This window comes from Candoia aspera, chromosome 4 (assembly GCF_035149785.1).
Source record: "Candoia aspera isolate rCanAsp1 chromosome 4, rCanAsp1.hap2, whole genome shotgun sequence".
NCBI classification, from domain to species: domain Eukaryota; kingdom Metazoa; phylum Chordata; class Lepidosauria; order Squamata; family Boidae; genus Candoia; species Candoia aspera.
The window spans coordinates 117,749,939-117,777,672 of NC_086156.1; the positions used below are offsets into that span (position 1 = coordinate 117,749,939).

The window sequence follows — 27,734 nt, forward strand, 5'->3', positions numbered from 1 at the left end:
AGCCGGCCCTCCCGCCAGCGCGCGCCCCGTCCGGCGGCGGTCCGTTCTCACGTGCAGCGCCTGGGTTTGCGGAGGGAACCCCCGCTTCCCCTTCCCCTTCCCACGGGCACCCCTCGCCTCAGTTGGCTGGCAGGTGCGACCTGCTCGGGTGGGCCGAGCGACTTTGCGACGGCTGCGCCTGGCATCCTCCCATTATGTCCAACGCCGCTGTTAACTGCCCGCGACTTCCTTGAAGCGCCGGGGCAAAACCGTGTTTAAAGCGTTCAGAACTAATCGGAGTCTGACGCGCGGCTGTCAACGCTTCTGTGAAACGCGCACGTTGAGTTCCCGCAAGCGAACTCAGCTCTAGGTGTTCGCTTGGCAACAGAAAGGCGATGATCGGCGCCGCTGTCTGCGAGGATTTCCTCCAACCTCCCGATGGAGCCCATAGCCTTGGGATTTCCTCGTGGTCTCCCTTCCAAGCACCTACCCCGTCCAACCGTAGCTTTTTCAGGGCCAAATGTGCAAAGTGGCCAGGGGTTTATATCATGCACCAAGTGTCCTTCCCTCAGCCAAGAAGCTGCTGATTTACATTACTGTAATATGTTCCTTCCCTAGCCAGTTGCCAGGATGGCCATAAATAACCCATTCCTCCTTTGGCTTTTCTCAGGAAAAGAGCCCCTTTGTAGCCCTTTAAAGATTAAGGGGTGTGTTGCAGTGCAAAGACTTCTGGAATGCTCTGAGAAAAGTGACTGGGATCAGAGCAAAGTTGTGAGATGGTAATTTTGCTAATCCTTAAAGTGCCAGGAGTCAACCACTTGATATTGCTCTTTCTTCCCTGCTGCAACCCTTCGTATCTTTCCCAATCTGGACCCTCCAGATCAGTGTTTCTCAGCCTTGGCCACTTTAAGAGGGGTGGACTTCAACTCCCAGAATTCCCCAGCCAGCATGGCTGGCTGGGGAATTCTGGGAGTTGAAGTCCACCCCTCTTAAAGTGGCCAAGGCTGAGAAACACTGCTCCAGATAAAGAATTAGAGAATCCCAGGACTGGAAGGGATCTTCAAGGTCATCCAGTCCAGCCCTCCTGCTCAAGGCAGGATCCACCCAAGCAGGGTTTTTCAGACTATGTTCCATGGAGCCCTTGCTGGGGTGGAGAGTCGAAGGCCGACAAGGACAAGAGGCTGAATGCAAGCTTATTTTCTATTACCAGAGTTTTGCCTCTTAATCAGGACTTCCAGGTATTTGTACATCGGTGGCCTGAAGAAGTTTGACACTCCCTGCGCTATGCCACCTCTGGCAGCCCCGGTGCGAGGGCTGCCTTCGGGGGGCAGCCGGCTCCCCTGGCTGACTTCTGACGCCTCCCCTCCTTGTATATTCAGCCCCCTAGTTCTGGTTCCCACATTCTGGGGCGGGGGGGGTAGGCGCACTCCCCTCTCTACGTGACAGTCCTTCAGACAGGATGGACGGTGACTTCCATCGCCTGCGGCTGTGCAGAGCAGCAAAGATGCTCCACGTACTAGGTCTCGGAATGAAAACAAGCGCCTCCTGTGTTACCCGTGTTGGCCACGGGGCGGCGCTGTTGTTCCAGAAATAAATGGGATACAGGGAAACGGCTGTGCACCTTGTGGGTGTATTCCAAAGCACCTTTGGGGTTTGGGGTCTGCAACACAGAGGTTGTTGTTTGTTCATTTAGTCGCTTCCGACTCTTTGTGACTTCACGGACCAGCCCACGCCAGAGCCTCCTGTCGGTCGTCAACACCCCCAGCTCCCCCAGGGACGAGTCCGTCACCTCTAGAATATCATCCATCCATAATCTTGACATCTCACCAAGAACCACATCCAATTTGCCCTGGCTCATAGATCTTACATTCCAGGTTCCGATGGTGTGTTGATCCTTCGAACATCGGATTCGCCGTTCACCACCAGCACCGTCGGCCGCTAGCCGTCCTTTCGGCTTTGAGCTAGCTGCGTCATCACGTCTGGGGCTAGTTGAGCTCATCCTCTGTTCCTCCCCAGTAGCATTTTGACCATCTTCCAGCCTGGGGGTCTCATCTTCCGATGGTATACCGACATATCTCTGGTTGTACTGATCCATTTAGTTTTCACGGCAAGAATACTGGGGTGGGTTGCCATTACCTTCCCCAGGGATCGCATTTAGTCTGACCTCTCTGTCTTGGGGGGCCCTTCACGGTTTAGCTCATGGCATCATTGGGGTGCTCAAGCTCACTGTGATGTTAGATGGCTTGCCCTGAATTCGAATTGAGATCATTCTGTCGTTTTTTGGGTTGTATCCAAGCACTGCTTTAGCCACTTTACTGTTAATTATGAAGGCTACTCCATTCCTTCTGTGGTCCTCTTGTCCACAGTAGTAGATCTGGTGGTCATTTGATGTGAAGTGGCCCATTCCAGTCCATTTCAGTTCACTGACGCCCAGAATGTCTATCTTTAATCTTGACATCTCACCAATAACCACATCCAATTTGCCCGGGCTCATAGATCTTACATTCCAGGTTCCGATGGTGTGTTGATCCTTCGAACATCGGATTCGCCGTTCACCACCAGCACCGTCGGCCGCTAGCCGTCCTTTCGGCTTTGAGCTAGCTGCGTCATCACGTCTGGGGCTAGTTGAGCGCATCCTCTGTTCCTCCCCAGTAGCATTTTGACCATCTTCCAGCCTGGGGGTCTCATCTTCCGATGGTATACCGACATATCTCTGGAGGTAGTCCTTACTTAATGACCATCCGTTTAGTGATGGTTTGGACTTATGACTGTGCTGGGAAAACTGACTTGCGACAGGTCCTCGTGCTTACGACGTCAGAGCATTCCCATGGTCACGTGATCCCAACTTGGGTGCTTGGCAACCAATTTGCATTTACAACCATTGCAGCGTCCTGCGGTCATGTGATTGCCGTTTTTGACCTTCCCAGCCAGCTTCTGGGAAGCAAACTGATGGGGAACCACATGATTTGCTTGATGACCGCAGTGATTCGCTTAATGACTGCCGCAAAAACAGTCGTAAAATCAGGTGGGATTCGCTTAATGACCACTCTGCTTAGCAACCAAAATTCCGGTCACAATTGTGGTTGTTAAGCGAGGACTACGCGTAGTCAAGCACTGCCAATAGTTGAGCTTGACTGTTGGGGGGTGGTCTAATTCCCAAAGGTGCTTCAGAGCCTCCCATTCCAGGGGTGGAATGGAGCAAAGGGTGCCCTTCTCTGCAGCCCTTTAAAGCAGCTGCCTCTTTTCCCAGGATCACTGGGGGAGGCAGAGGGGGCTCTGATTCACCCACAGACGGACGGACCGTGGGCTCAGCGGGGACGTTTTCGCCCCATGTTGGATTTGTTTTAATCAGCTGGGCCGTTGTGTCCCATGTGTCTTCTCAGTCACGCAGGGGCTCTGTTACATTCTCACGTGCACCATTTACCAAAGCAAGGAGCTTTAAAGCTGTGAATCGCTTGGGGGCCAGGATATTTGAAAGACCACCCTCCAGGGCTTATCTGTTGAGGGCCCCTTCGGGAGGCTGCTTTCAGACTCGGAAGTCGGGGTGCCCAATTGAAACCCACTCCTTTTTCCCGTGCGTCGCTCATTCCCCCCTCCCCCAACCCAGGATTCTGACATTCATTCCTTTGTTCTTTTCTCATTTCAGTGTGGCCATGCAAAAACTTTTACCCAACCCTGAGTTGGGTAAACCATGAACATTAATCCCTTTTAGCTCTTGTTTCATATTTTGTATTTCTGTTATAGGCCAAAGGTTTTAGGTTATATTCACACAACAGGCTACTGTACAGGCAGTCCTTGACTTATGACCACAATTGGGACCAGAACGTCCGTCACTAAGCAAGATGATCTTGAAGTGCGTTATGCCTGATTTTACGACCTTTTTGCCATGGTCGTTAAGCGAGTCACTTGGTTGTTAAGCGAATCTGGCTTCCCCTATTCACTTTGCTTATCAGAAGCCGGCTGGGAAGGTTGCAGATGGCGATCACATGACCCTGGGATGCTGCGACTATTGTAAATACTGCCAGTTTCCAAGTGCCTTGGTTTTGATCACGTGACCACAGGGACGCTGTGACTGTCGTAAGTGCGCAGACTGTCACAAGTCACTTTTTTCAGAGCCATCGTAACTTCTAATGGTCAATAAATGAATAGTCGTAAGTCGAAGACAGTTTCTTTAACTGTACTGTGTGTTAGAAATAAACTCCAAAGCAGAGGTGGTTCATAATGCATTACGGCAAGGGTAAAATTGCACACTCAGAATTCCAGAGCTGGGAGGGGCCCTCGAGGCCATACACGAATCTGAATGCCAGCATCCCAGACAGATGGCTGCCCAGCCCCCAGCTGAACACATCCAACAGCTCGGAGCCCCCACTTCCCTGGGTCAGGAGTTGCCCCATCCAGTAGGTCTTCCTATCAGAACATTTTTCTAGCGGTCAGCTGGAACCCCCTGTCCTGCGATGCGGCATCCTGTGCCCTGAAGGCCGTGGCCTTCTGGCATGTTATATCCTTCCAGGTATCAGTCAAGGTATCTCATTAGTTTTTTCAACGTTAAACAACTCAGCTCCTTTATCTCTCTCTGAGTCATTTATGTCCCTTCTTTGAATCTCCTTGTTTCTCTGAATCCTCCTTAAGCCTGTGTCCACAGCGGACACAATACTCAAGGTGAGATCTGACCATGGCCAGTGTGAAACAATCATTTCCTGTAATTTGGAAATTACACTTCTTGAGTCACCTACAATTGCAGTTGATTTTACATCCATGTCACACTGCTGGCCCATTGCCAGCAGCAATCAACTACCATTCCAGGACCTTTTTCACAAATATTATTACTAACCCAGATGCCCCTCATCTAACCCTAACCCTACGCATCTGTTTTCTGTTTCCTACAGGAATAAATTTGCCTTTTTTTTTTGTTAAATTTCATTCTGTTTCTTTCAGCCATGTCTCCACTGTAACAAGATCATTTCTGAATTTTATTTCCATTTTTTACGGCAGTGTTTTATCTCCATTTTCTAGGGCAACCTTAGCAACTTTAAAATGCATGGACTTCAACTCTCAGAATTCCCCAGGCAGCATGCTGGCTGGGGAATTCTGGGAGTTATCCATGCATCTTAAAGTTGCTGAGGTTGAGAAACACTGTTCTAGGGTATTAGCCACCCCATCCATTTTCAAATCATCTGCAAATTATCCCTTCACCTTCCACCCAAATTGTTCAAGAAAGTATTGAAGGAACCAGGCTTGATCTTTGTGGCCACCACTTAATACCTCTTAAATTTGATGAGGAAATACTGATGAGCATTCTTGAGTATGACTCCCAAACCAGTTTTCCATTTAATTGTCATGCTATCTAGCCCACATTTAACTCGTTTATTAATTTAGCTTCTCATGGGTTATTTTTTCACTTTGCTGAAGTCAAGGTATATTACATCTACCACATTCCCACCATCTATTAAGAAAGTTACCCAATCAAAAAATGCACCACCTATCCATGTGGACGTCTGGTAAATTACAGCCTTGCTTTCAGAGGGTTTACAGATCAATTTCATTATGAACTACTCTAGAGTAAGGAGAGCTTTTGTCCAAAACAGTCTTATTTATTATATACAAAAAATATTCCCAGTAATACAAATGTTTAAAAAATACACAAAATGCACACACCACCCGATGGCATCAGTGCTTTAAATAAGGCAAAGTTTTACACTAAAAATACCTCCTTTCCTATCCAAATTTGCATTCATCCCTTTCCCCATGCAATGAAGAAAAAAGTTAAAATCTATCAAAGCAAGAAAATATTAGCCAACGCAAATTTTTCAAAAAGTATGATTTAGCAGTAAAAGCAGGAGCGTTTTATTGGGACAATTTAAGGGTGGGATAAAATTGATCCATTTTTTAAGGGATATGCTTGAATCAAATTGCCCTCTTAGCTCTGGTGTTCCCCAGCAAACGTACATATTTACACAGCCCAAACAGCTTTTGAAACGGCAAAAAGGCTCCAGGGAGAATTCAACCAGCATGCCGTGCGTTAGCTCTTAGAGTCTCTGGCTTGGCTGCCACACGCAGAAGGGACACCCCTTTTCCCTGGGCGAGGCAAACGCGTCAAAGCTCCCTTTGGATTTGCCAATAGAGGCATCTGTACTCCCTGCCCAATAGATGCCCTGACTTGTAAACATCTGCAAGAGAACCCGCTTAACAATTTGAGCTCCATGGGTCGAGAGTAGTAGAGATCCTAAAATGCCGATTCCTCAGCTGTTTGGGGGAGGAGAGCTTAACAGTGGTTGGGGTCTTTCTTTCACTCCGTGTGTCAATCTGAATCTAGATGAGTCTCGGTCCAGATGAAAGCCCTTGGATCTGCCCAGAAAGGTTTATTAAGGGGGAGGTGGGTCCTCACCCACAAAATCTTACCAGAGCTTCCTCAACCTTGTCCTCTCCAGATGCACTGGACTTGAAACCCTATAATCCCCAGCCAGCATGGTCAGAGGATTTGGGGACTTATCCACCTCCAATCCATCTGCAGGATTCTGGGCAGCCAGAGCAAAATGCATAAATGGATAAAAATGCCCCACCCTCCCTTCAGGAGCACTACTTTTAAAAAACGATTGAATCAAAGGGCAGAGGAGGAATACAACAGGCTAAAAACCTGGGGGCGGGGATGGATGCCGAGGTGATTTGAAAGAGTCCAACATGCCCGGATGGGCAGCAAAGTCCAGGCTGTTCCAGGCGCAGCGGCACAGGGGTCTCAGAACCGGCTTGGGAGCTGCCCGGGCAGCTAGACATACTCTCGGTTACTGGGGGGCTTGGAGATGGGCTTCGCTTGAGGATACTGGTGGCCCTTGTACGCGGAGTCTCCAGGGCATGAGCAGGAGAGCAGCCCACCCCCCAGCATCATCAAGGCTGCCCCCACCCAGCCGAGGTAGACGGAAGGGCCCATTTCGTACCTGGGACACAAGAAGAGAGACGCCGCCGTGAGATGGCAGAGGACGGGCTCTGCGGTATTCAGAGCTCCCTCCACTCACCCCCATGGAGGGCCCACAGGACTCCCTGCCCCCCCCTCCACTTCCTATGGACCTGCAGCAAGGGGGAAAGCATTCGCTGGGCTGGGTTGCCCCCCGGAGAATGGGGGCTGGGTGGGATGCTCTCCAAATGCAGCCATGCCCACCAGCCCTCCCAGGCACTCTCCCTGCCTTGGAAGCAGCAGTGGGGCAGTGAGGGAATGCCAGATCCGGGTGGAGGGGTCGCCCCGGACCGCTCATCGAATGGCCCCTCCTCTAAATGGGCAGGGCCAGGGAAGAAGGGGTGGGGCCAGGAGAACACGTGAATCTTGCCAGAGGTGTTGCAGAGGAGATTCGTCCCCGTTTGGGGGTCAGACAAGCGGGGCAGAGCAGCCTCTCTGCTCCAGAACTGGCAGTAGGCGGGTTACCCACCCCTTTCCTCTGGGCGACGTACCTTTTATTTGTGGGTGAAAGGGGGTCGTAGAAATCGGTTATGATCTGGTGCGCCATCCATGAGGAAGCAACCATCGAAGCCAAGCCTAAGGGAGGAAGAAAAGGGGGTCCCGTAACAGCCTCTTTGCTTCAGTGGCTTTCTCCCCAGAAATGATATAAGCCTACAGATTGCAGGACGGAGGTTTCTCCTCTTTGGTTCGCAGTGCAGAGCCCAGCAGGATCGACTTCGGCCTTGCGAGAGGCGAAAGTATGTTTGCCCCCACGTGTCCATGGCGTACTAAAGTTTGACTACCCTGCGGATTATCCTTATTCTTAAAAAAACACCCCAAAACTGCAGTGATTAATGTTGCACTACAAAGCTTCCCTGAGAAAACTATTTTGAAGAATAGTGGCAGGCATATTTTAAAATAAATGTGTAAATATTTGCAACTTTAACTCTGGGCTCTTGCCAGATATTAAGTGGCTAACTTCTGCACTACGACCCCTCCCCTGGAACTTCTGCAGCTCCAGACTCTGCCAATCAGTTGATGGGGGGGGGGTTATGGGAGGCACAATCCCCCCCCATATTTGACAGTGCCCAGGTTGGCCAAACCAGCCTCCCCACCTCTTTCACACCTGCCTTGCCCCATGGAAACCATTTCTCCTGCAAACACAGCAACCTCAGCAGTTTTGGGTCCTTGCAGTGGGCGAAAGGGCCTAGTAGCTTATTCAGGCTGTCCGTTCATCTGCAGAGAACGAGCCGTGGGCCTTAAGGAGCAAGACAGGGAACCCTGCAAAGAGGTTTCCAGCCAGCTCAGACTTAGAGCAATTTTACGTTTTAGTTACAGTAGCTCTTTTGGGGACCACGCAGATGATCCCCCCCGAGTCCATCTCCCATTGCATAAAACAGGTGGAGCTTCAACTGCACGAGCGCAGCACCACCTTGACTTTTTGGACCATACCCCACTGGGCACCCCTGCTGGCAAGGGATGGCAGGTGGGTCTCATCCAAAACTGCAGGAGTGCTGGGGTTGCAACGCTCTGGGAAGAAATCACAGCGCTGCCACTTTCGGGCCAGATTCCCAACGGCTGTGTTCACACAACCGTCTTTATGAGGCCAGGAATAGGCCTGGTGGTTGGATTTGACCTGCTAAATTAAATGGACGTGTGTTACGTTTATTCCTTTCCACGCTCATCTGGCTGTGCAAGTCCAGCTGTGTGAATGCAGCCAATGTATTATAAACCATGGTTAGCAGTTTGCCAGAGGGGCACGGCCAGGCCAGTGGGTCATCCCCCATGAAGCCGGGGGCAGGACAGCAGCTTCATCCACTGACCAAGGCACCAGGCAGGTTGTTTTGACTGAGCCGGTTTGGGGCAAACCGCGCCTCGGGGCCCTGCAATCTCATGCCAGCTGCCCGGGTGAGCCGCAAGTCCCTGCCTGCTGGGGAACTACAGTCAAATGCAGCCTGGAGGGAAGGGACGGAAGACGGGGCAGAAGAAACTCACCTCCGACCACGAAGACAAGACCTCCGGTCATGGCAATGCGGGCCTTGACGACTTTGTTGTCACCCCCGCAGTTGGTGCACTTCATGCCCATGGCGGCGATGCCAGCTGCAATCACTCCCAAAACGATGGAGATCACCATCAGCGCCCGGGTGGCCTGCAAGGGAGCTGCAGGGAGGAGAGCAAGCAGAAGGGTCAAGCACGAGGCACTCGGGCGAGTTTGCTGCAGGAACGTGGCACCCTGGCGCCACCTCCTCAATACCCCAGCCCCCCCTTTTCCCAAGGAGCTTCATCGTGCCAGCCGTGGAAGCCTCCAGCTGAACTCTGGCCTCCCCAGCACCCGGTTCCTGGCCTTCTGCACCAGACGCTTCTCCCTTGATAGGCCAGATGGCAACTCCTGCCAGCGGGCCCATGGCACACCTGCGGGGCAACAGACCCAAGAGGCGGCTCCTGCGGATCCCTGGCAGGACAGAAAAGACCAGAAACGCAGTGCGTTGGCTTGGGTGTGGGGCACACTTCCCAGCCTGTTCCATTGAAGCCTTCCTCTGCAAATATTATACAGGTAGTCCTCGTTTAGTGACTACCTCACTTAGTGACTGTTCACAGTTACGACGGTGATGAAAAAGAAACTTATCAGCAATCCTCACATTTACGACCTTCACAGGTCTGTAAAGCGAAGGAAAGCTGAAGTAAGATCATAAACCTAGTTACGGCTTCACTTTGCAACTGCTTCACTTAATGACCGAGTTGCCACACAGTTACCAATTGTGGTTGCTAAATGAGGATGACCTGTAATACTTAAAGCACACAAACTCTAGCATAAAAAGGCACAAATGAAATAACCCATCTCAGGAAAGGATCCATGCTAAAAGTCCTCTGGAGTTAGGCAGCAAATAAATTCGAATAAATAAATAAATAGAATAAATACGATTCTCCCTTCTTTTGATAAAGACAGGCAAACAGCAAAAAGATCACGGTGGTAGTAGCCCACCTCCGTGCCTTTCTTTAAAAATATTCCCAAGTCCCAGAAAAAAACAGAGCCGGTTGGTATAGAGCAGTGTTTCTCAACCTTGGCAACTTGATGCTGGCCAGGGGAATTCTGGGAGTTGAAGTCCACCCATCTTCAGTTGCCAAGGTTGAGGAACACTGGTGTAGAGGTTATGGTGTTGGACTCGAGTTCAAGTCCCCCCCCAAAAAAACCAAGCCTCCCCAGGGGGCCTTGGGCCAATTCCTCTCTCAGCCCAATCTACCTCGCAGGGTTGTTGTGGGGGGAAAAAAGAGGAAGCAGTGCTGTGTATGCCGTGTTGAGCTCCTGAAGGAAAGGGAAGATAAAATAAAAGAATTGTTGGGAATAAACCCTGGGAATACAGCAGTTCCCAAACTTTATTTATTTGTCCATATACCAGTAGTCCTTGATTTATGACCACAATTGAGACCAGAACTTTCATCGCTAAGCGATGCAGTCTTTAAGTGAGTCATGCCCGATTTTACAACCTTTTTGCCATGGTTGTTAAATGAATCACGCACTTATTAAGCGAACCTGGCTTCCCCCATTGCCTTTGCTTGTTGGAAGCCCCCTGGGAAGTCACAAATGGCAATCACATGACCCCAGAACACTGCAACCATCATAAATACCTGCTGTTTGCCAAGCACCCAATTTTTGATCACGTGACCTTGGGGACACCGCAACAGTTGTAAGTGCGAGGGCCAGTCACAAGTCACTCTTCCCACCACCGTTGTAACTTCAAACGGTCATTAAACGAATGGTCATAAGTCGAGGACTGCCTGTAATTTATCAGCTCTTCTGTTCTCCTACCTCACAGGGTTGTTTTTGTGGAGAAAAACCAGAGGAAGGAGAGCTTTGTATGCCTCAAGCTCCAGAAAGAGAAGGTAGGCTATAAACCCCATCGACAAATAAGATGGAAAAAAAAAATATGGAAGGAGAGGAAAGCTGTCGCTCCTAAAAGAAGTGGCAATTTCTCATGGAACGCGAGGTGCCCCAAGAACAGGGTGGGGCTGCCCGGTTAGGTAGGCATGAGTCAGCTCTGAGAGCACCAGAAGCTCTGGGTCATCCCGCCAAATGTCGTAACACGAGGCTTTGTCACTTGGCACTCAGGGGTGCCCGCAGCCACCTTGCCTGTCACGTGCCCTTTAGGAGCGGGTGGAAAAGGCCGCATCTTCTCCAAAAGGGGGAGCCCCCGAGTTGGAGTCCGTAGAGGCCCCCCTCCCCCCAGTGCCCCCCAACGCCCCCATTTGCCAGGCCCCGGCCCCCAAATCTGCTTTTCTCTTTTGAACGGCTGCTTGCCGTTGACTCCTTCGATCCTTTTCTAAGTCTTCCAGCTGTTTTAACTAGGTCAGTGTTTCTCAACCTTGGCAAGTTTAAGATGTGTGGACTTAAATCAGGATTCGTGGCTTTAAGGAGGGGTCCTTTCCAGGGAACCCAGTGACCATCTTTCTTATTGAACGAGCAGGGTTTCCCCTTGCTGGCTGGGGAATTCTGGGAGTTGAAGTCCACACGTCTTAAACTTGCCAAGGTTGAGAAACACTGTGCTAGGTCATTTTAGACATCTTTAGACAATTTTAGGAGCCATCACCGAGCTGAAAAAGCTAAGGAGGGTCGAGCCTGGCCACAGCTGGATGGAAGGAGGAGAGAACCATCAGCTGCCAAGAAAACAGCATAAATCCATTTATAGGCCTGGTCTCAAGAGGGGCAGCTGAACCAGGCTGAATTTTTACCAGTGAAGCTCCATCAGGCTAGGCCGGGAAGTAGGAAAAAACATCCCGCAGAAAGGCAATCTGTTGCCGAGAAAACTGCACGGATAAAGCCAGGAGGAATAAAACGTGTTTGTACGCCATTTGGCTCCGAAAAGCCAAAATAAATAAGCCAATTCCAAAGCAAAGAAAGGCTTGTGTTCTTAAGCACAACTGATCCTTCCCCGGATGGAGCGAATTGTTTTCCTTTGCATTGTTGCAACATTCTGGATGCGTCACATCTGCCCGTTTCTTAAATCATTTTCTCTCGGATCATGCCCGCCTGCAAGTCCTTTCACACATCCTTTCCTCCCTCCCTCCCTGGCACCATTTTATGTCTCTTCCGGGAGCACCGCCTTGGATTATTAATCTTGGGATTCTCAGCGCAATAACCCTGGTCTGCAGTTCCACACTTCCCCTTATCCAGAAATAGGCCACGTCTGACAGGTTGACCCCCCCCCAGTTCCCTGAAATGGAGCCTCCCCACCTTGGCTGCATGGAGTCACCAGCCTGGCATTGCTTGTGTCTTACACACACACACACCAGGAAAGGTATCAATGTTCGGTTTCACCTTTGGTCTCTCCACGACCTATCCAGGTGCCAAAGTCTAAGGGAGCCATTTGCACACCATGGCTATAAAGCCACACCTTGCCTTAACAGTTTCATGCTTCATAGAGGCTGCAAAGGAACCATGAGTGGGGGGGGGGCTCTCAACAAGGGGTCCCAGGAGGCAAGATTTTATTTGTCTATCAAAGGTATAAGGCCACCATCTATCCAGGGAACCTCTGGACCACGAATGAAGAACAGAAAGCATCAAGAGGCTGGCTGGGCAGCAAATCTTCAGGCCTCAAACTCCCACCTCCAAATGTGGTGGATTTGGGGAGTAAAAAGGGGGTGGGGTGACAAAGCAGCCCCCCCACACCCCCTCAAACCTTGGAGGCAGCCCCTCCACGTGTTGCCCCTGAATTGCAGGCTTAAATGCAACCGAAGAAGAAATGGTTACATCCACAGAGCGTAATTTATTTCATTTATTTATTTTCCATCCCGCTTGTATTATTTTTATAAACAACTCAAGGCAGCAAACATACCTTATACTCTTTCCTCCTCCTATTTCCCCCCCAACAACAACCCTGTGAGGTGGGCTGGGCTGAGAGAAGAGGGGCTGGCCCAAGGTCACCCAGCCGGCTTTCATGCCTAAGGTGGGACTAGAACTCACCACCTCCTGGTTTCTAGCCCATTGCCTTAATCACTAGACCAAATAAAATTAAATAAATAAAGTAAAAATAAATAGATAATCCTATTAACAGTCTTTAATTAATTCATGCTCTGCTCAATTCATATTTAATAAGAACTCGTGGGGTTTTTTTCTCCTGATCTTGCCCTCCTTTTCATCTCAGCCTTAGCAATTTGGGGGTGGTGCAGTCCCTGGCATGTCACTCAAAGATCCTACCCCATGAGAGTTAAAACCCTTCCCATCAATAAGGTTTATGATATTGTAAAGTATAAAAATAGACAAAGCATTAAGTTAAATATTTATCTGTCAGCAAAACCCCACCTTGTATTTTCAGATAAGAGCATCTATCTATCTATCTATCTATCTATCTATCTATCTATCTATCTATCTATCTATCTCCATCCATCCATCCATCCATCCATCCATCCATCCATCCAATTGAGGGTTTCCCTTACCAAGTTATTATTTGGGCATTCTGAATATGTTCAGTGGTAACCATGCCCATTGCCTGATATTTTTGGGGAGGGGGGTCTGCTGTTTCACCTCAAGCTGCAAACCTCTGGAGCCACATCTGGACCGGGGCTGAGGCCCATCCCGAGAGCCCCCATCATTTGGCCAAACTCTTCTTGATCAGAAAGGAAATGCCTTGACTCCTTCCATCACCCAAGATGGAAATTGGAATAAAAGCCCAATCTCTTCCTGCTGTTTACAGTCTATGTCAGCCTTTCTCAACCTTTTGACCCTGCAGGAACCCTTGAACTATTTTCCAGGCCTCGGGGAACCCCCCTGCACTTAGGGCATAAGTTACAACATAAAGTTCTTTCATGTGTAGGCCTATAGATATGCATTAACAGTGTCCTTAAACTAAAAATAATGAATGAAACTTACCTCTTTAATGTGAATTTCCCTGAATTTGAAATATTTTTTTAAATAAATTGTGATCTCCTGGGGAACCCCTAGTGACCTCTCGTGGAACCTGAGGGTGCGGCAGACCCCTGGTCTATGTCAAAAAGGTGCAATGCATTCTGTGTTCAAAGGCAGCCTCCAGAGGACTACAATTCCCAGTATTCCCAGCCAGAAAGGCCTTGGGCTGATCTTACCCATCCCCAGATCATACTGTGGAAGGCTGTGGCAAAACGGGGGGGGGGGGGTGTCTACAGGGTATGGTCTGCAGACACCCCTGAAAAGTGCTGAATTGCCTATGACGAGCGATTCCTGGCAATAATCAAGCCAAAAACCTGGCTTTGTAGGGCAGGGGGAGCAAAGGAACCCCCAAAGTTTTCACTTTTACCCCTTCCCCAAGCAAGTCGGCAGTGAGGCAGCTCTGCCCTGCAGGTGTTTCCAAAGCCACCTTCCAGCAAAGGGAGGGATGGATCACAATCCGGCTCGGCCCCACCCTTTCCTCTCCCCATGGCCCTGGTGGCAAGGTGACATCACCCCTCCCGTGGGACAGGCATGCCAGCGACTGCACTCAGGCGCAACGGTCATCACACACCCACACTCACACGCCAGGCAACGGCTGCCTTGAACAAAGAGAAGGAGGGAGCTGTTTCGCCGAAACCAATTCCTGCTTTGGAGAAGCAGAGAATAGAGAGGGTAGCAAGCATTGAACTATAGGCCCCTGGGATTGTTGCGTGTAAAGGTCTGGGGGGGGGATCAGGATTCATGGCTTTAAGGAGGGGTCCTTTTCAGGGAACCCAGTGACCATCTTTCTTATTAAACAAACATCTAAGAGGAAATAGACCAGTGTTTCTCAACCGTGGCAACTTGAAGATGGGTGGACTTCAACTCCCAGAATTCCCCAGCCAGCAAGGCTGGCTGGGGAATTCTGGGAGTTGAAGTCCACAAATCTTCAAGCTGCCAAGGTTAGCGAAACACTGAAGTGGACTATTTATTCAATCCACATTTTCAGCTAAAGACACCTGATTTCTTCTTTCACCATTGAGATAATCACCCCTTTACAAGAAATCAGGAGGAGTCTGGGAGCACATTTCTGACACACCCATTTTATGAAAAGACATACGTTTTTCTGTGCTTTGTGATTTTCTGCCGTCATAACCCACACGACACTCTGCTCTAATTCACAATCTCTCTCCCGTCACCGGAGTCCAGATTTCCAGCCTCAGGCAACCCCCCCAGCTGACGCCACCTGCGAAAGGGGTGCAGAACCCCTTTGCGGGCACAAAGGCCCCCAACCAAACTCTGCTGGCTTCCCCTTGTCCTTCCACCCTGGCTGGCTGACCCCGTGGTTGCCTTTACGCTGCAGGCAAACAACATTTGTTTTCTTAAGTAATGAAGCTGATAAGGTATCGGGCACCTTTGGTGCGCCACTTTGGTTTTATAAACAGAGAAGGGCACTTTCAGGGCAGAGGAAGAACGCCAGCCAGCCCATTCTAGCTGGTGCATTTAATTGAATGGGCCACGGGGGTCTCGGCACCTCAGTTTGCCCATGAACAGCCCAGCCCCTCAAATTTCCTCTTCTCCAACCGAGTCCTCACTTCCTCTCTGCTTACTGGGAAGTCCCAGAGCTCAACACATCCTCACACCTGGGTCACCCTTCCCAGCCTGCAGATTAAATATTGCCCCATCTTGGAATGCCTCAGACCCGGGTTTCCTCATTGTGGGGCAGATCTTCAGTTTGTTTTCCAGACAGAACCAGACTTGTTAGCGGTCTCCGGTTTGCAAAACTTTAGACAGCCTCTGAACTCCAAGCCCCTTTTCAAAGGAAGGGGGGCTCCACCCCGCAGCGCCTTCCGCTCCGGAACATAGGAAGCCAGGCCAAAAAAGGCTCAGCCCAGTGCCAGACGGGGCAGTGGCAAAAATGCAGACTTTGGAAGGGACTCAATTCTCCAGCACTACATTCCACTCTTGGGTGAGGAAAGGAATGTGCAAGTAAAATCCTAAATTTGAGAACCAGCAAAGCTGGCTGGGGAATTCTGGGAGTTGAAGTCCACCCATCTTCAAGCGGCCAAGGTTGAGAAAGGCTGGTCTAATGAGCTCCTGCTGTGCTTCGCGTCTGGCCTGAACTCAGCCCTTTGGACGGCATGAGCTTTCCACGGACAGAGGGAACTTGGGAACCCAGTTGCCTGAGTTTTGGGGACACCACCTTTGATTTTCCAGCCCCTTTCCCCCTGCAAATCCTGGGCCTGGCGTGATGCGTGGAGGGCGCGTAGCTGGAGAAGTGAGCGCATGGGCGCCTGTGTCCCAGCTGGCCCTTTCTGCAAGGAGGAGAGCAGATGGGCTCCTCCCTCCCCCCCTTTCTGCCCCACCTCCTTCAGAGACCTGGAAGGGCTGGGGGGGGCAGTGGGGGAAAGTCATCCTGCCAGGCCTTTGTCATGCTTCCTCTGAAGGTGCGGCTCCCCTCCCGAGGGAGGGGAGAAGGCCAAAGCAACTGACCGAACCGGCCCTGGGAGTTTGGGGAAGGAGCTCCGAGGGAGGAAGAAAGCAAAGAGTCACCGCAGGGTTGGGGGGCCTTTTGTCTTTTAAAAAAGGGGAGGCGGCAGCAGCTCAAGGAGCAGCAGGAAAGCCTTGCTGAGCAGGTGCCTGGGAGAGGCTCCCAGGATAAGGCGAGGCTGGGGGGCGGGGGGGGGAGAATGGCCCCTTTTGGAGCCTAAGTTGTTCCAGCAGGGAATTAGCCACACGCGCTTGTCAAAGCCCCCGCTCCGCCTTCCGGCAATTGCCCCAAAGCCCAGTTTAAGGCTCTTTAAAGCCTCCTGGATTTGGCCACCCGGGAGACGAGCGGCTCTGCCGAAGAGCCGGGCTTCCTCGGGGGAAAAGAGGAGGAAAGCGAGAAACAAGGAAGGGGGAGGCAAAGGGGAAAGGCCCTTTCCGGGGGTCTGCCGTCCTCCGTGTCCAAAGTGCGCGGCGGCGGGGAACGAACTCTTTCGACAGCCTTGCAGCTGCTTCCCTCCCCCGGTGCGATTCGCTCGCCTCCCGGCGCCCACGGGCGGCCAGCGAGGGAGCTGACCCCCATGCGGGGGACCAGGGCCGTTGTTTGCTCTGGGGAAGGACGGCGGGGGGGCCTCGGCGCTTTCCCGCCCGCGGCGCCCCCGAGCAGCCCGTCCTCCCCGGAGCAACTCCAGAAAGCGCGGCTCCGACAGGCGCCAGTCCCGCCCGGACCCCGCCCGGCTCCCCAGCCGAAACGCCCCCCCGAGGGGCTTCTTCCCCGCGTTTGTCGTCCCCCCGCCCCCCGTGGAAAAGGGCTCCTTCCGCCTCGCCTGTCCCCGCGAATGTCAGCGGCGATCGGGACCGGGGGGCGGCTGTCAAGCGGGCCCGCAGCCAGGTCTTGCGGGGGGGGGTCTCGCAAGCGCGGCCAGCCTCCCCGAAGGCGCGAACGAGCCGGAGCGCCGCCTCCGCCGACGGCTATCGGCGGGGTCGAAAGGGCGAAGTAGCGGCCGCCCCGGCCAGGAGGAAGCGGGCGGCCCCGCCCGGCCCGGCGGCTCGCGAAGGCGCTGCTCGGCCCGGCTTCTCCCCGCGGCCGCCCCACGCACCCACCCCCGGCACTCACGGCTGAGGGACAGCATCGAGTCGTAGACCTTGCACTGCAGCTGCCCGGTGCTCTGCCAGACGCACTCCATCCAGAGGCCCAGCTGGTAGCTCTGCGCCGTGAGGATGCTGCCGTCGGCGAAGGAGGAGACCCGCCACTGGGGCAGGATGGTGGAGGTCAGGTTGGCCACCACGCCCAGCAGGGTCAGCACGAAGCCCAGCAGCTGCAAGCCCGAGTTGGCCATGGCGCGGGGAGCCGGAGGGCGCGAGCGAGAGGCAGCCGGACGGTCCTCGGAGCCGGAGAGCGCCCGCTTTCACCTGCGCGCCAGGTGAGCGCACCTGTATTTAAGCCCTAGCCCGGCGGAGGGAGGGGCGCGTGACATCAGGGCCGGAGGTGGAGTGTCGACAGAAACCAACACCCGGGGCCAGTTTACTTCCTGGAGGACTCCCGCTGCTTCGGCTTCCTTTCCACCCGCTTTCCTCCACCTCCCTTCCTTCCCTCCTTTTTCCTTCCAATGTCTCTGCTCCTGGCAGTGCATCATCCACAAAATGAACACCCCCGCTTTTCTGTACCCTCAGTGGTTCTGTGTCAGACAATACTAAAGCTTGTTTCTCACCCGTGGCCACTTGAAGATAGGTGGACTTCAACTCCCAGAATTCCCCAACCAGTGCATGCTGGCTGGGGAATTCTGGGAGTCGAAGTCCACTCATCTTCAAGTGGCCAAGGCTGAGCAACACTGCCCTACAGCAGTAGCCTCATAACTGGGTGTCCAGTTCAGCTATCCAGGTGATCGCTTCCGGGGTTGCTTCACTGCAGATCTTCTAAGGAGCCAGGGAACGCACAACAATAAAAACCAATAATTATTAAAAATAAACAGGATACGTATTTCTTGCCAAGCCTGCACACCAGTCAAATCGTTAGTGCTATTGATAGCGGGGAGGGCAAATCTGCTTCTCATTCTGCAAAGCTTGAGAACCAGGGCCCTAACCTGGGGCATTGGAAAAGGAATTGAAGTGCCATGATGCCTCTATGCCTACAAAGGTCGGAACCGTCCAAGCCCGGGTATTCCCTCGGACTCTTTAGATTGGACTTTGAAGAAGCAGGACAGGAAGAGTATTGACGCCTTTGAATTCTGGCATTGGAGAAGCCTCCTGAGAATACCATCGACAGCCAAGAAGACACACCGATGGATCATCGAAGAAATCAACCCAGAGTTCTCCCTCGAGGCTCAAATTATCCTACTTTGGACATATGCGAAGACCCAGATGTCTTCAGAAGTCCATAATGCTGGGAAAGGTGGAAAGAAAGGGAAGATGAGGATGGCCAGCAGCAAGGGGGAGGGCCTCAGTGACAGTGGCGAGGGGGGCACCATTGAGAGACCCGAAGAACAGGTTAGGGACAGATCATCATGGATGAAATTGAGAATGACTTGATGGCACATAATCAATAAATAATCACCTGGGGTAAAGTCAACCATGGTTTACTGAGTATCCCTAACTGTAGCCAAACCCTAATTCAGACTGGGTGGAATCACAAAAGGCCTGAACTATTAACTAATGGCAAGGGCTGTGTGGCCATCACATGCTTCCCATGGTTAACCTAGCCTTGGTTTGCTCAGATGAGCTAATTCAGGAGGCTTACACAATACCTGCTGAACCATAAACCAGTTACAGCAGCTGGGTTCTCACAACACACTAGGTCAGTCTTCCCCAATCCAGGAACCTGCCAGATAAGTGAACTTCAACTCCCAGAATTCTCCAGCCAGCGTGGGGAGGGCTAAGCTAAAATGTGGTTGGCTGGTCTGCAGTTCAGAGTGTTTGGCACATGCAACTGCAGAGCCACAAATTAGCCAACTGCATTTTAGCTTAGGGCTGTGAAATTTGGGCTGCAAAAGTGGCAACACCCACAAGATGGGAGCGAAGAGGCACGGCAAACATTGACTCTTTGCTGCCATCTGGTGGTGAAGCAAAATTTTGCAGACCCAGGTTGATCTGCCTTCACCCTGGCCTTTAGGAGTTGTCAGGGGTGCCTTAGTGTCACAGCTGAATCCATCCATCTGGCTGTGGAGCATTGGACCCAGGTAAGGGGCCCCTGTTTGTTTTCAAACCGGGCATTATTGCAAAACTCAAGACCTGCATTTCCCCACCCATCTTCCTTCCCTTGAAGATCTATGGGGAATATTTGTTGTTTGGTCCCTGCCCAGTTGGTGACTATCAGGCAAACTTCAGCAATCTCAGGGTTGGAATTTAAGGTTACATATCAGCTGGTTTTTTTACGATGAAGGTGATGATGATGATGATGATGATGATGATGATGATGATGATGATGGGCTTTTATTAATTTGGATATTAATCTTATTCCCTGAGCTGACCTGAAAAACAGCCTAAAAGTATTTCAGAGAAATACGGCCCTGCAAAAGTGCTTCTAAAAATGTGGAAAGAGCACCCCTCTCCTTCAGGGTTACGTCCCCAGCTTTAGAGGAATGATTCATCTCTCTGAGGAGAACTTTTACAGAATAAATGGGAACAAGGTGTGAAAACCAGCTTTTCAGCTAAAGGGCTTTAAAGGGGCATTAATCGAGGTTGATCTGTGGCTGTTCTTAAAGCCAGATGGATCCTCCGTATTCCAAGGCAGGGGAAGGAGCAACAGCAGAGGAAAAAAATGGCTTTCCTGCCCTGCTGTTGTGCGATCATTCTCAGGGGCTAGGCTAAAGGGACTTACTTGGCCTTGATCCCGCTGCAGAGCAGACTTTCCGGCAGGGTGCCATTCTCTTGCTTTAGAGTAAACCTTGGCTCCATGCCAGGACACAATGTCATGTCGGGGGAACACTGTGTGGGTGCACCTGATCATGTACAGACTGCATTGCTCGGCCAATGCTGTTTCTTTGTTTCTCCTTGTACTTTCACCTTTGCCAAGGGGGTAGACATGGTTCCAAGGAGGCTCTTGGGTAAATTATTACCTAAGCCCCCCCCCCGGGCCCCCATCAGGTCTGGGCAGGAGCGGGGGTTAACCAGCCAGCCAGGGAAAGTTACCCCTCTGACATCTTGCAGAGCTGAGCTACTGGACACGCAACAGCGCCCACCTTCCCTCACTTGGGTACTGTTCAGCCATATTGGGCTTCAGTGCCCACCATCTGCAGCCCTCTCTGGGGCCAAGGGTGGCTCTGGGGTGGTGGGAGTGGAGGTCCCACACGGCTGTAAGGCGGCAGGCTGGGGGAAATGGTGGCGATGACCCCTCCGTGCATTCACCGTGGGTCCCCTTCACAGTGCCCCTCGCAGGATCTAAGCCTGCAGAAGGTGAGCTGTGTGGATTCATTGCCACTCTGCACATGCTCAGAGCTGCTCTCATTTAAGGGTTCGTCCAGTAGAGTTCAGGACTGCAGGAGACGGACTTTGTGTGTTCATTGTCACTCGGCCTGTGCTTCCTCTCCTTTATGGATTCCCCTGGAGCATTCCCAACAGCAGAGGTGATGCCTGTGGTTCCCTTGTGAACTGCAGGCTGTTGGCAGGAGAAAGCCCATGCGTGTGTGTGTGTGTGAGGGAGAGAGAGAGAGTGACTCAGACTCGGCCAGGTCTTCCTCCACAATTCAAGCCCAGTTTCAATTTCTCTCCAGGTGCAAAAGCCCCCGCCTGTCCATGATGCACTGAAACACTGCCGTAGAGGAGTCCAAATATGGTCAAGTGTTCCTGTCCCGCCCAGTGTGGTAGATCCAGGCAAAGCAGACCTCATCTCTGCTCCTTCCGTCCCTGGAGCCTTGCCCTTATCAAAACTCACTTTTATGGCCTTGTTGCTTCCTCCCGACAGTGAAAGCAAGAGGATGACATGCCCCTTGGCCAGTTCCTTGTGATGAATAGGAGGGACAAAATGCTGCCAAGAGAACCACCACCCATGCACCTGACCCCAGCTGGGAGGAGTTTTGTCCTTGGGGCTGGGACATACACAAAACACAAGAGGGCTCGATAGGCGTCCTGCCAGAGCTTGGGGTTACCAGATCTGGGCTGCAAAGCTCCTGATCACCACTAGATGGCGGCAAGAGTTTGGGTTTCCCCATCTCTCTTTACTGTCACCTGGTGGTGACTGGCAGATTTGCAGGCTGGATATTGTGCGGAGGGGGGCTCTTAAAAATACTTAACCTGTTATAGGAAGAGAGCTGTGTTCGTCCAGGCTAGCCAAGAATCAAAAGGAGTCTGGTGGCACCTTTTCCGAGGAACAAATTTTATTCAAAGGCAGATGCTTTCAGAAGAGAAATAAAGACCTTCAAACAGCGATGAATGTGGAAAAAGAGAGGTGTGGTGGTGCCAGAAGCAGCTGGTCGGCTTGGTGTCATCCCAAAAGATCAGGACAAGCACTTGGACACAAGAGGAGTGGACAGACTCTCAACCCATCCGCTACAAAAAGTTGCATTACGTGGGACAACTCAGACATTTATTTATTTATTTCTCAAAGTTATACTACCGCCCATCTCCCCCCAAAGAGGGACTGTCAGCGGTTATATCAGAGTCATGTATATCACAATTAAGACACCTAATTGTCATGATATATATCATGACAATTAGATATCCTGGATCCTTGGGAAGGATCCTGGATCCTTGGGAGGATTACGATAGTCAAAAATCCCAAATCCAGTCAGAACTATCTGGTAGACTGTGTGTCAATAGCAATAATGATGGTGATGGTGTTGATATAAAAGCATAAGCAACAGTACCATTGGGAGCTGGGAATTGGGGGCCCCATATTGTGGCTCTCTTCCTTCCTTAGGAGCCAGTTCCAGTAGGAGCTCCTGGGGCCCCTCATTTGCGGGGCACCCCAGGCTTCTATTCTCTCTCCCCTCCTTTTCAACGACTACGTGAAACCACTGAGCGAGGTCATCTGCCAGTCTGGGGTTCAACAGTAGCATGCTGTAGGTAAAGGTAAAGGTTTCCCTTGACGTTAAGCCCAGTCATGTCCGACTCTAGGGGGCGGTGCTCATCTCCGTTTCAAAGCCGAAGAGCCGGCGTTTGTCTGAAGACACTTCCGTGGTCATGTGGCCGGCATGACTACATGGAACGCCGTTACCTGCCCGCCGAAGCGGTACCTATTAATCGACTCACATTCGAACTACTAGGTTGGCAGAAGCTGGGACTAGCAACGGAAGCTCACCCGGTCATGCGGATTCAAACCACTGACCTTCCAATCGGTAAGCTCAGCAGCTCAGCGGTTTAACCCGCAGTGCCATGTGGAGGATACCCAATTATATCTTTGGACTCTGGGCTGGCCAAGTGAGGCTCTCAAGGTTCTGTCCCTGTGCCTGGAGGCCGTGAGAGTGGATGAGGAGGACCGTCTCCAACTCAACGCTACCAAGACTGATGGAGCCACCAGGGGATACCTGGGGATATCCCGTCTTTGACCTTGGATGGGGTGGCCTTCCCCATTCACGAGTGGTGCACGCTCTGAGGGTCCTCTGGGACTCACAGCTGCTGGTCAGTGAACAGCTGGCTGGGGAAACCATACGCTGGTTTACAGAGAGGAAAAGGTGCTTCTGTCTCCAAGCTGTCCCAGGATGGCAGTGTGAGTCATGCGAGGAAATCCAGTCCAGGTCTTTCCGATGAACCACTCGCCAGGGCCAGGGACGGAAAGGAAGCTTCTGAGAAAACCCGGGCTGGATTACAGGGGAATTCAGACATGTAGTTTTGCAAGTGGCCTCCAGATGCCCCCCTTGCTGCAACTTAATTCTTGCTGCAACTTAACTCTTGGCTAAAGACTTCCAAAACTTGCATTTCAAATGTTACTGAGAATGAGGCTGCCGCAGCTGCAAATATCCAGCGGGCATCTGGATTCTGTAGTACCGCTGTGAAAACCTGGCCTTGATCTGTTACGGAGCGATGAGTCCAATTACAGGAATAAATTAGTACTTCATGAGAAGGACACTTTTTCTGAGTGATTGAAAGAAGAGGTGGCCCAGCTACTTAGCTGCAATTTGACGCCGTAGGGCAGTGTTTCTCAACCTTGGCGACTTTAAGGCACTGGACTTCAACTCCCAGAATTCCCCAGCCAGCTCTGCTGCTGTAGGGCTACCAGATCTGGGCCACCATCGGATCTGGCTAACAATCCAAACCCAACCCAAAGAAGTTTGACAAACTATTTTTATTCAAGGGCATTATTTATTTTACTGCTGCCTTTTCAAAGTAGTAGGAGGGAATTCTATAAATAATTCCATTTTTAACAATGATGTACGCTCTTCCGTTTCAGCGGACCTTTCCCCTAAGAAAGTGAATACTGGGTTTGCAGCCTTTAGCCTGGCAATCTGCAAACACTTTAAGTGAGTGTGTCGGACTGTTGCGTTAAGCACTGGGTTTTGATCTTTGTATGCTGTCCAGAGTCACTATTGTGAGATGGGAGGCCATATAAATTATTGGGATGGGTGGGTGGGTGGATGATAGAGATAGAGACAGAGATAGATTGATATTAGATAGATGATGATAGATGGTAGATGATAGATGATAGATGATAGAGAATTAGATAGATAGATAGATGAGCGAGATAGATTGTTAGATAGATGATAGATAGATAGATGATATAGATAGATAATAGATAGATGAAAGATAGATAGATAGATAGATAGATGATAGATGATATAGATAGATAATAGATAGATAGATGAAAGAGATAGATAGATAGATAGATAGATAGATAGATAGATAGATAGATACAGACAGACAGACAGACAGACAGACAGAGCTTACTTAGTTTAAATGACCCCAAATCTAAAAAATAGATGAAAAAAAGATTACTCTTCCTTGTTTTGAGACTTTTCAGAATATTTTATTTCAGGAGCCAGTCTTCTGCCCCTCAGAACACTTGATGCTGACCTTTGCTGGACAATGCAGGAAATGTGTGAGTGGTTCTTCTGGATGGCATTCTGTGCTCAGCCACAGTCCCTTTTCCCTGGTTTTGGTTTAGCATGTCCTGCATGTTCAAACTGTGCGCCTTGTGTTTAGTTTGCAGAAAAGAAGGCCAAGGGGAGATGCAATGGCAGTCTCCAAATGTTCTCCTCCAGGAAAGGGAGGGCACTTACCCTCGGTCGCCCCAGCGGGCAGGGCCAGGACTAAGTGGCTGAAACACCAGATTAGATGGTAGGAGGACCTTCCCAACTGCAAAGCTGTCAGCCCGTGGAACAGGCTGCCACATGAAGTGGGGCATTATTCTTCCACCCGAGGCCGCATGAGACGCTGTAGGGGATCCTGCCCTGAGTGGGAGATGGGACCAGGGTTCCTATAAGGCCCCTTCCAACTCTAAGATTACAGATCTCCACTTTCTGACAGATCAAAAAAGGCAGTTTAGGAAGGCTCTGAAGGCTGCATCTAAATTTGGGGAGCAGCTGAGGCCACCTACAGTATGTTTCAAGGGGATTTTAGGGCGACAGATGGATTGATGGAAGGCTAAACCCAGGGATGGTTGATAAACACCTACCTATAGGTCGTCCTCGCTTAACAACTCAATTGGGACCGGAATATCCATCACTAAGCAATGCTTAAGTAAGTTGCACCCATTTTACAGCCGTTTTGCTGCAGTTGTTAAGCAAATCACACAGTAGTTAAGCAAATCCGGCTTCCCCCATTGATTTTGCTTGTTGGAAGCTGGCTGGGAAGGTCGCCAATGGCAATCACGTGACCCAGGATGCTGCAACCGTCGTAAGTGCAATCTGGTTGCCAAATGCCCAGACTTTGATCACGTGACCACGAGGGACTGCAGTGATGGTTGTAAGTGTGAGGACCAGTCGTAAGTCACCTTTTTCAGTGCTGTAGTAACTTTGTTGTTAAACAAATGGTCACTAAGCGAGGATTAGGGTAAGAGGTCCACCGCACATGACGACCCAGCCCAGCCAACTGCAGCCCAAACACATCTGGAGCTTGACCAGTGGCAAGAGGGGCCTCAGCAGAAACTCAGCCATCATTTTCCTATTTCCTGTACTGTGACACCTTTTACTTCCCATTAATGGGCGGGGGGCAAGGGGGGGCAGATGTAAGGGATGGTGGTCTTTGGGAGCCTCAGGAATGCTTTGCAGGGAAGGCGGGTACTAGCCATAGCAAATGCCTCCCCTGGTCTGTGATTCCCACTCAGCACTGGAAGTGAATTCTACAACCCGCTTTATCTTCAGAATCAGTTGCACTGTGATTTTAAATTTGAGGGCAAATCACTATTGTTACTATTATTTAATATTCACACATCAATGAGCAGAATTCACAGACTGGGTTTGCATGGCCCACTGCACCCCGGTTTGCTTCACTGCAATGAATTGAACCAACCAACAAAACTGGCAGAGTTTACCCAAGCTGCGCTAACGTTTCCCAACCTGGGTGAGTAACTGGCTGTTACTCATCATGGCCCTTGCTGGGAGAATTCTGGGAATTGAAGTCCGTGCCTCCGGAAATGCTGCAGATGGGGAAGCTCTGCACCATAAGCCATGGTCTGCAAACTACAATTGGCATCGAGCACTCTGCATGCACCCAGAGGCCCACTGCCACATTTGTCATGCTGGAGTTTTGTGGAAGCATGAGCCGTGTGCACTTTTTTGGAACGGGAGAATTCTGCAGCCTGTTTCGGGCTTTGGGCTCTGCAGCCTCTCGCCCTTGCCCACTTTCCAGACAGGAGGGAAGAGCGGAGCCCCCATCTCACCTGGCCATGCCATTCCCCAGGTGGCAGCTAAGGAGGGCCGCCTGGATTCCCACCGCTGACCCCTTAAGTCAGCAGGCTCCACGTGGCCCAGCTGAATGCTTGACATTTGCCAGGTCTGGGGGATGATCGCATCTAAAAATATGGTGCTCAGCTTCCCAGCAGCCACATGCGGTTGAGATCGCCTTTCCTGCTCTGGCACCGTGGGCCTTTTCTCACACGGAGTTCCTGGAAGATTGGAGAGAATCTGCTTTGGAGCACCTGCAGATTGGCAGCTTCCTGGCTGGAACCATTTGTGTCCTCACCAGCAGGGGATGCTGGGCAAGAGACCCAGAAGAGCTGGCACTGAGCCAAGAGCGGTGCAGATAAACTGCCCCTGGCCAGGAGGTTCCTTAGGCACAGACCCTAGAGTATTAGCTGCGGCCCTATCTTGTATTGTATTCTGAATCTATCACCTTCCTGGAGAATAGATAGCAAACTTCCAACATTTTTTTCCTAAGAAGCCCTGGGGCTTTGCTTGCACTTGTGCGTAGGAGACTGTCTGACCTGGAGGCCTCCTTTCCAAATTCTAGGTGGAAGAAGGAAATGGCTGTAACTTTCAGGCAGGAGTTGCTCTGCTGGCTGGGGAATTCTGGGAGTTGAAGTCCACACATCTTAAAGCGGCCGAGGCTGAGAAACACTAATGCATCTTCCTCAGAGATCCTTCAGGAGATCAAAATCTCACTGGGGGTTTTGGAGATTATTTTAAAGGGCTAAAAGGAGGCCAGTGGATTTGAATCTGGGTGCCCCGCTCTGCCCCACAAGCCAAATAATTATTCACTGTAAATCAGCCATTCTCCCTCTGGTCATCCCTGGCTGTTCTAAAAGGTCCCTGGGTTTAAATTTTCCCCCATTCCCCACACTTTGGGGTTGGCGATGAGCTGAGGACAGCAGAGTGCCATTTGGGATCTCTTGGTAAATTCCAAGGCGATCTTCAGTAGACCAGCAAGAATGTGGAGGAAAACCTTTGACTGAGCCTCTCACGAGACCCTCATTCATAAAACAGTAAACTGTGGGCTGGATGAGGGCACCCTGGATGGATTCAGAACTGGCTGGAGGAAGGCACCCAGAGATCCGCTGAAGGGGCTCTGCATCAAGGGGTGGCTGTTGTCCGACATTTGTGTTAACTGTTGTGGGAAATTCAGAAGTAGAGAGCACAGCAGCCAGCAGAAGACCCACGCTTACAGGGCGCCTGCTTTGCAAGAAAATGGGGACCCCAAACAGTGGGAAAACAAAGATTTTGGTAGGCGGGGAGGGCTACAAGGCCGGCGAATCTAGGGATCTAATTGGCTGGCCAGTTTGGGGAAGCTGCAGGTCCTTGTCAGGGTACCCGGGACTATTTCTGCGCCATTGTGAAGGGGGCGGAACATTGAGACAATGGGGGGCGTGTCCCTGACGGAGGATGGAACGTTGGGGATTCTCGCCTGGTTACAGGCAGTCCTCGCTTAAGGACCACAACTGGGACCAGAATTTCAGTTGCTAAGCAAAGCAGTCATTAATCATATCTGACCGGATTTTACGACCTTTTTTGCAGTGGCCATTAAGCGAATCACCATGGGCATTAAGCAAACCACATGGTCGTTAAACAAATCACACTGTTCCCCATTGATTTTCCTTGCCAGAAGCCAGCCAGGAAGGTTTCAAATGGCTACCATGTGACCACAGGACACTGC

At 51.1% G+C, this 27,734-nt stretch overlaps 1 protein-coding gene across 1 annotated transcript; it reads right to left on the reverse strand.

The window, feature by feature from the left end:
- Positions 1-5,549: 5,549 nt before the first annotated feature.
- CLDN7 (claudin 7) lies at positions 5,550-17,651 on the reverse strand. Its single transcript, XM_063301689.1, has 4 exons — positions 17,392-17,651; positions 8,903-9,067; positions 7,420-7,504; positions 5,550-6,911 (listed from the first exon to the last, which is right to left on the reverse strand). Exons 1-4 carry the CDS (start codon positions 17,612-17,614, stop codon positions 6,743-6,745), a joined length of 642 nt encoding a protein of 213 aa, XP_063157759.1. The 5' UTR covers positions 17,615-17,651; the 3' UTR covers positions 5,550-6,742.
- Between the last annotated feature and the right edge of the window lie 10,083 nt (positions 17,652-27,734).

What these genes read in the sequence shown, in the direction of transcription:
- CLDN7 (XM_063301689.1), bottom strand. Translation starts at nt 17,614, where the DNA reads ATGGCCAACTCGGGCTTGCAGCTGCTGGGCTTCGTGCTGACCCTGCTG. An exon ending in TCTTGTCTTCGTGGTCGGAG is followed by an intron (nt 7,505 to 8,902) that starts GTGAGTTTCTTC and finishes TTCCTCCCTTAG; the next exon opens with GCTTGGCTTCGATGGTTGCT. An exon ending in CTTTCACCCACAAATAAAAG is followed by an intron (nt 6,912 to 7,419) that starts GTACGTCGCCCA and finishes CTTGTGTCCCAG; the next exon opens with GTACGAAATGGGCCCTTCCG.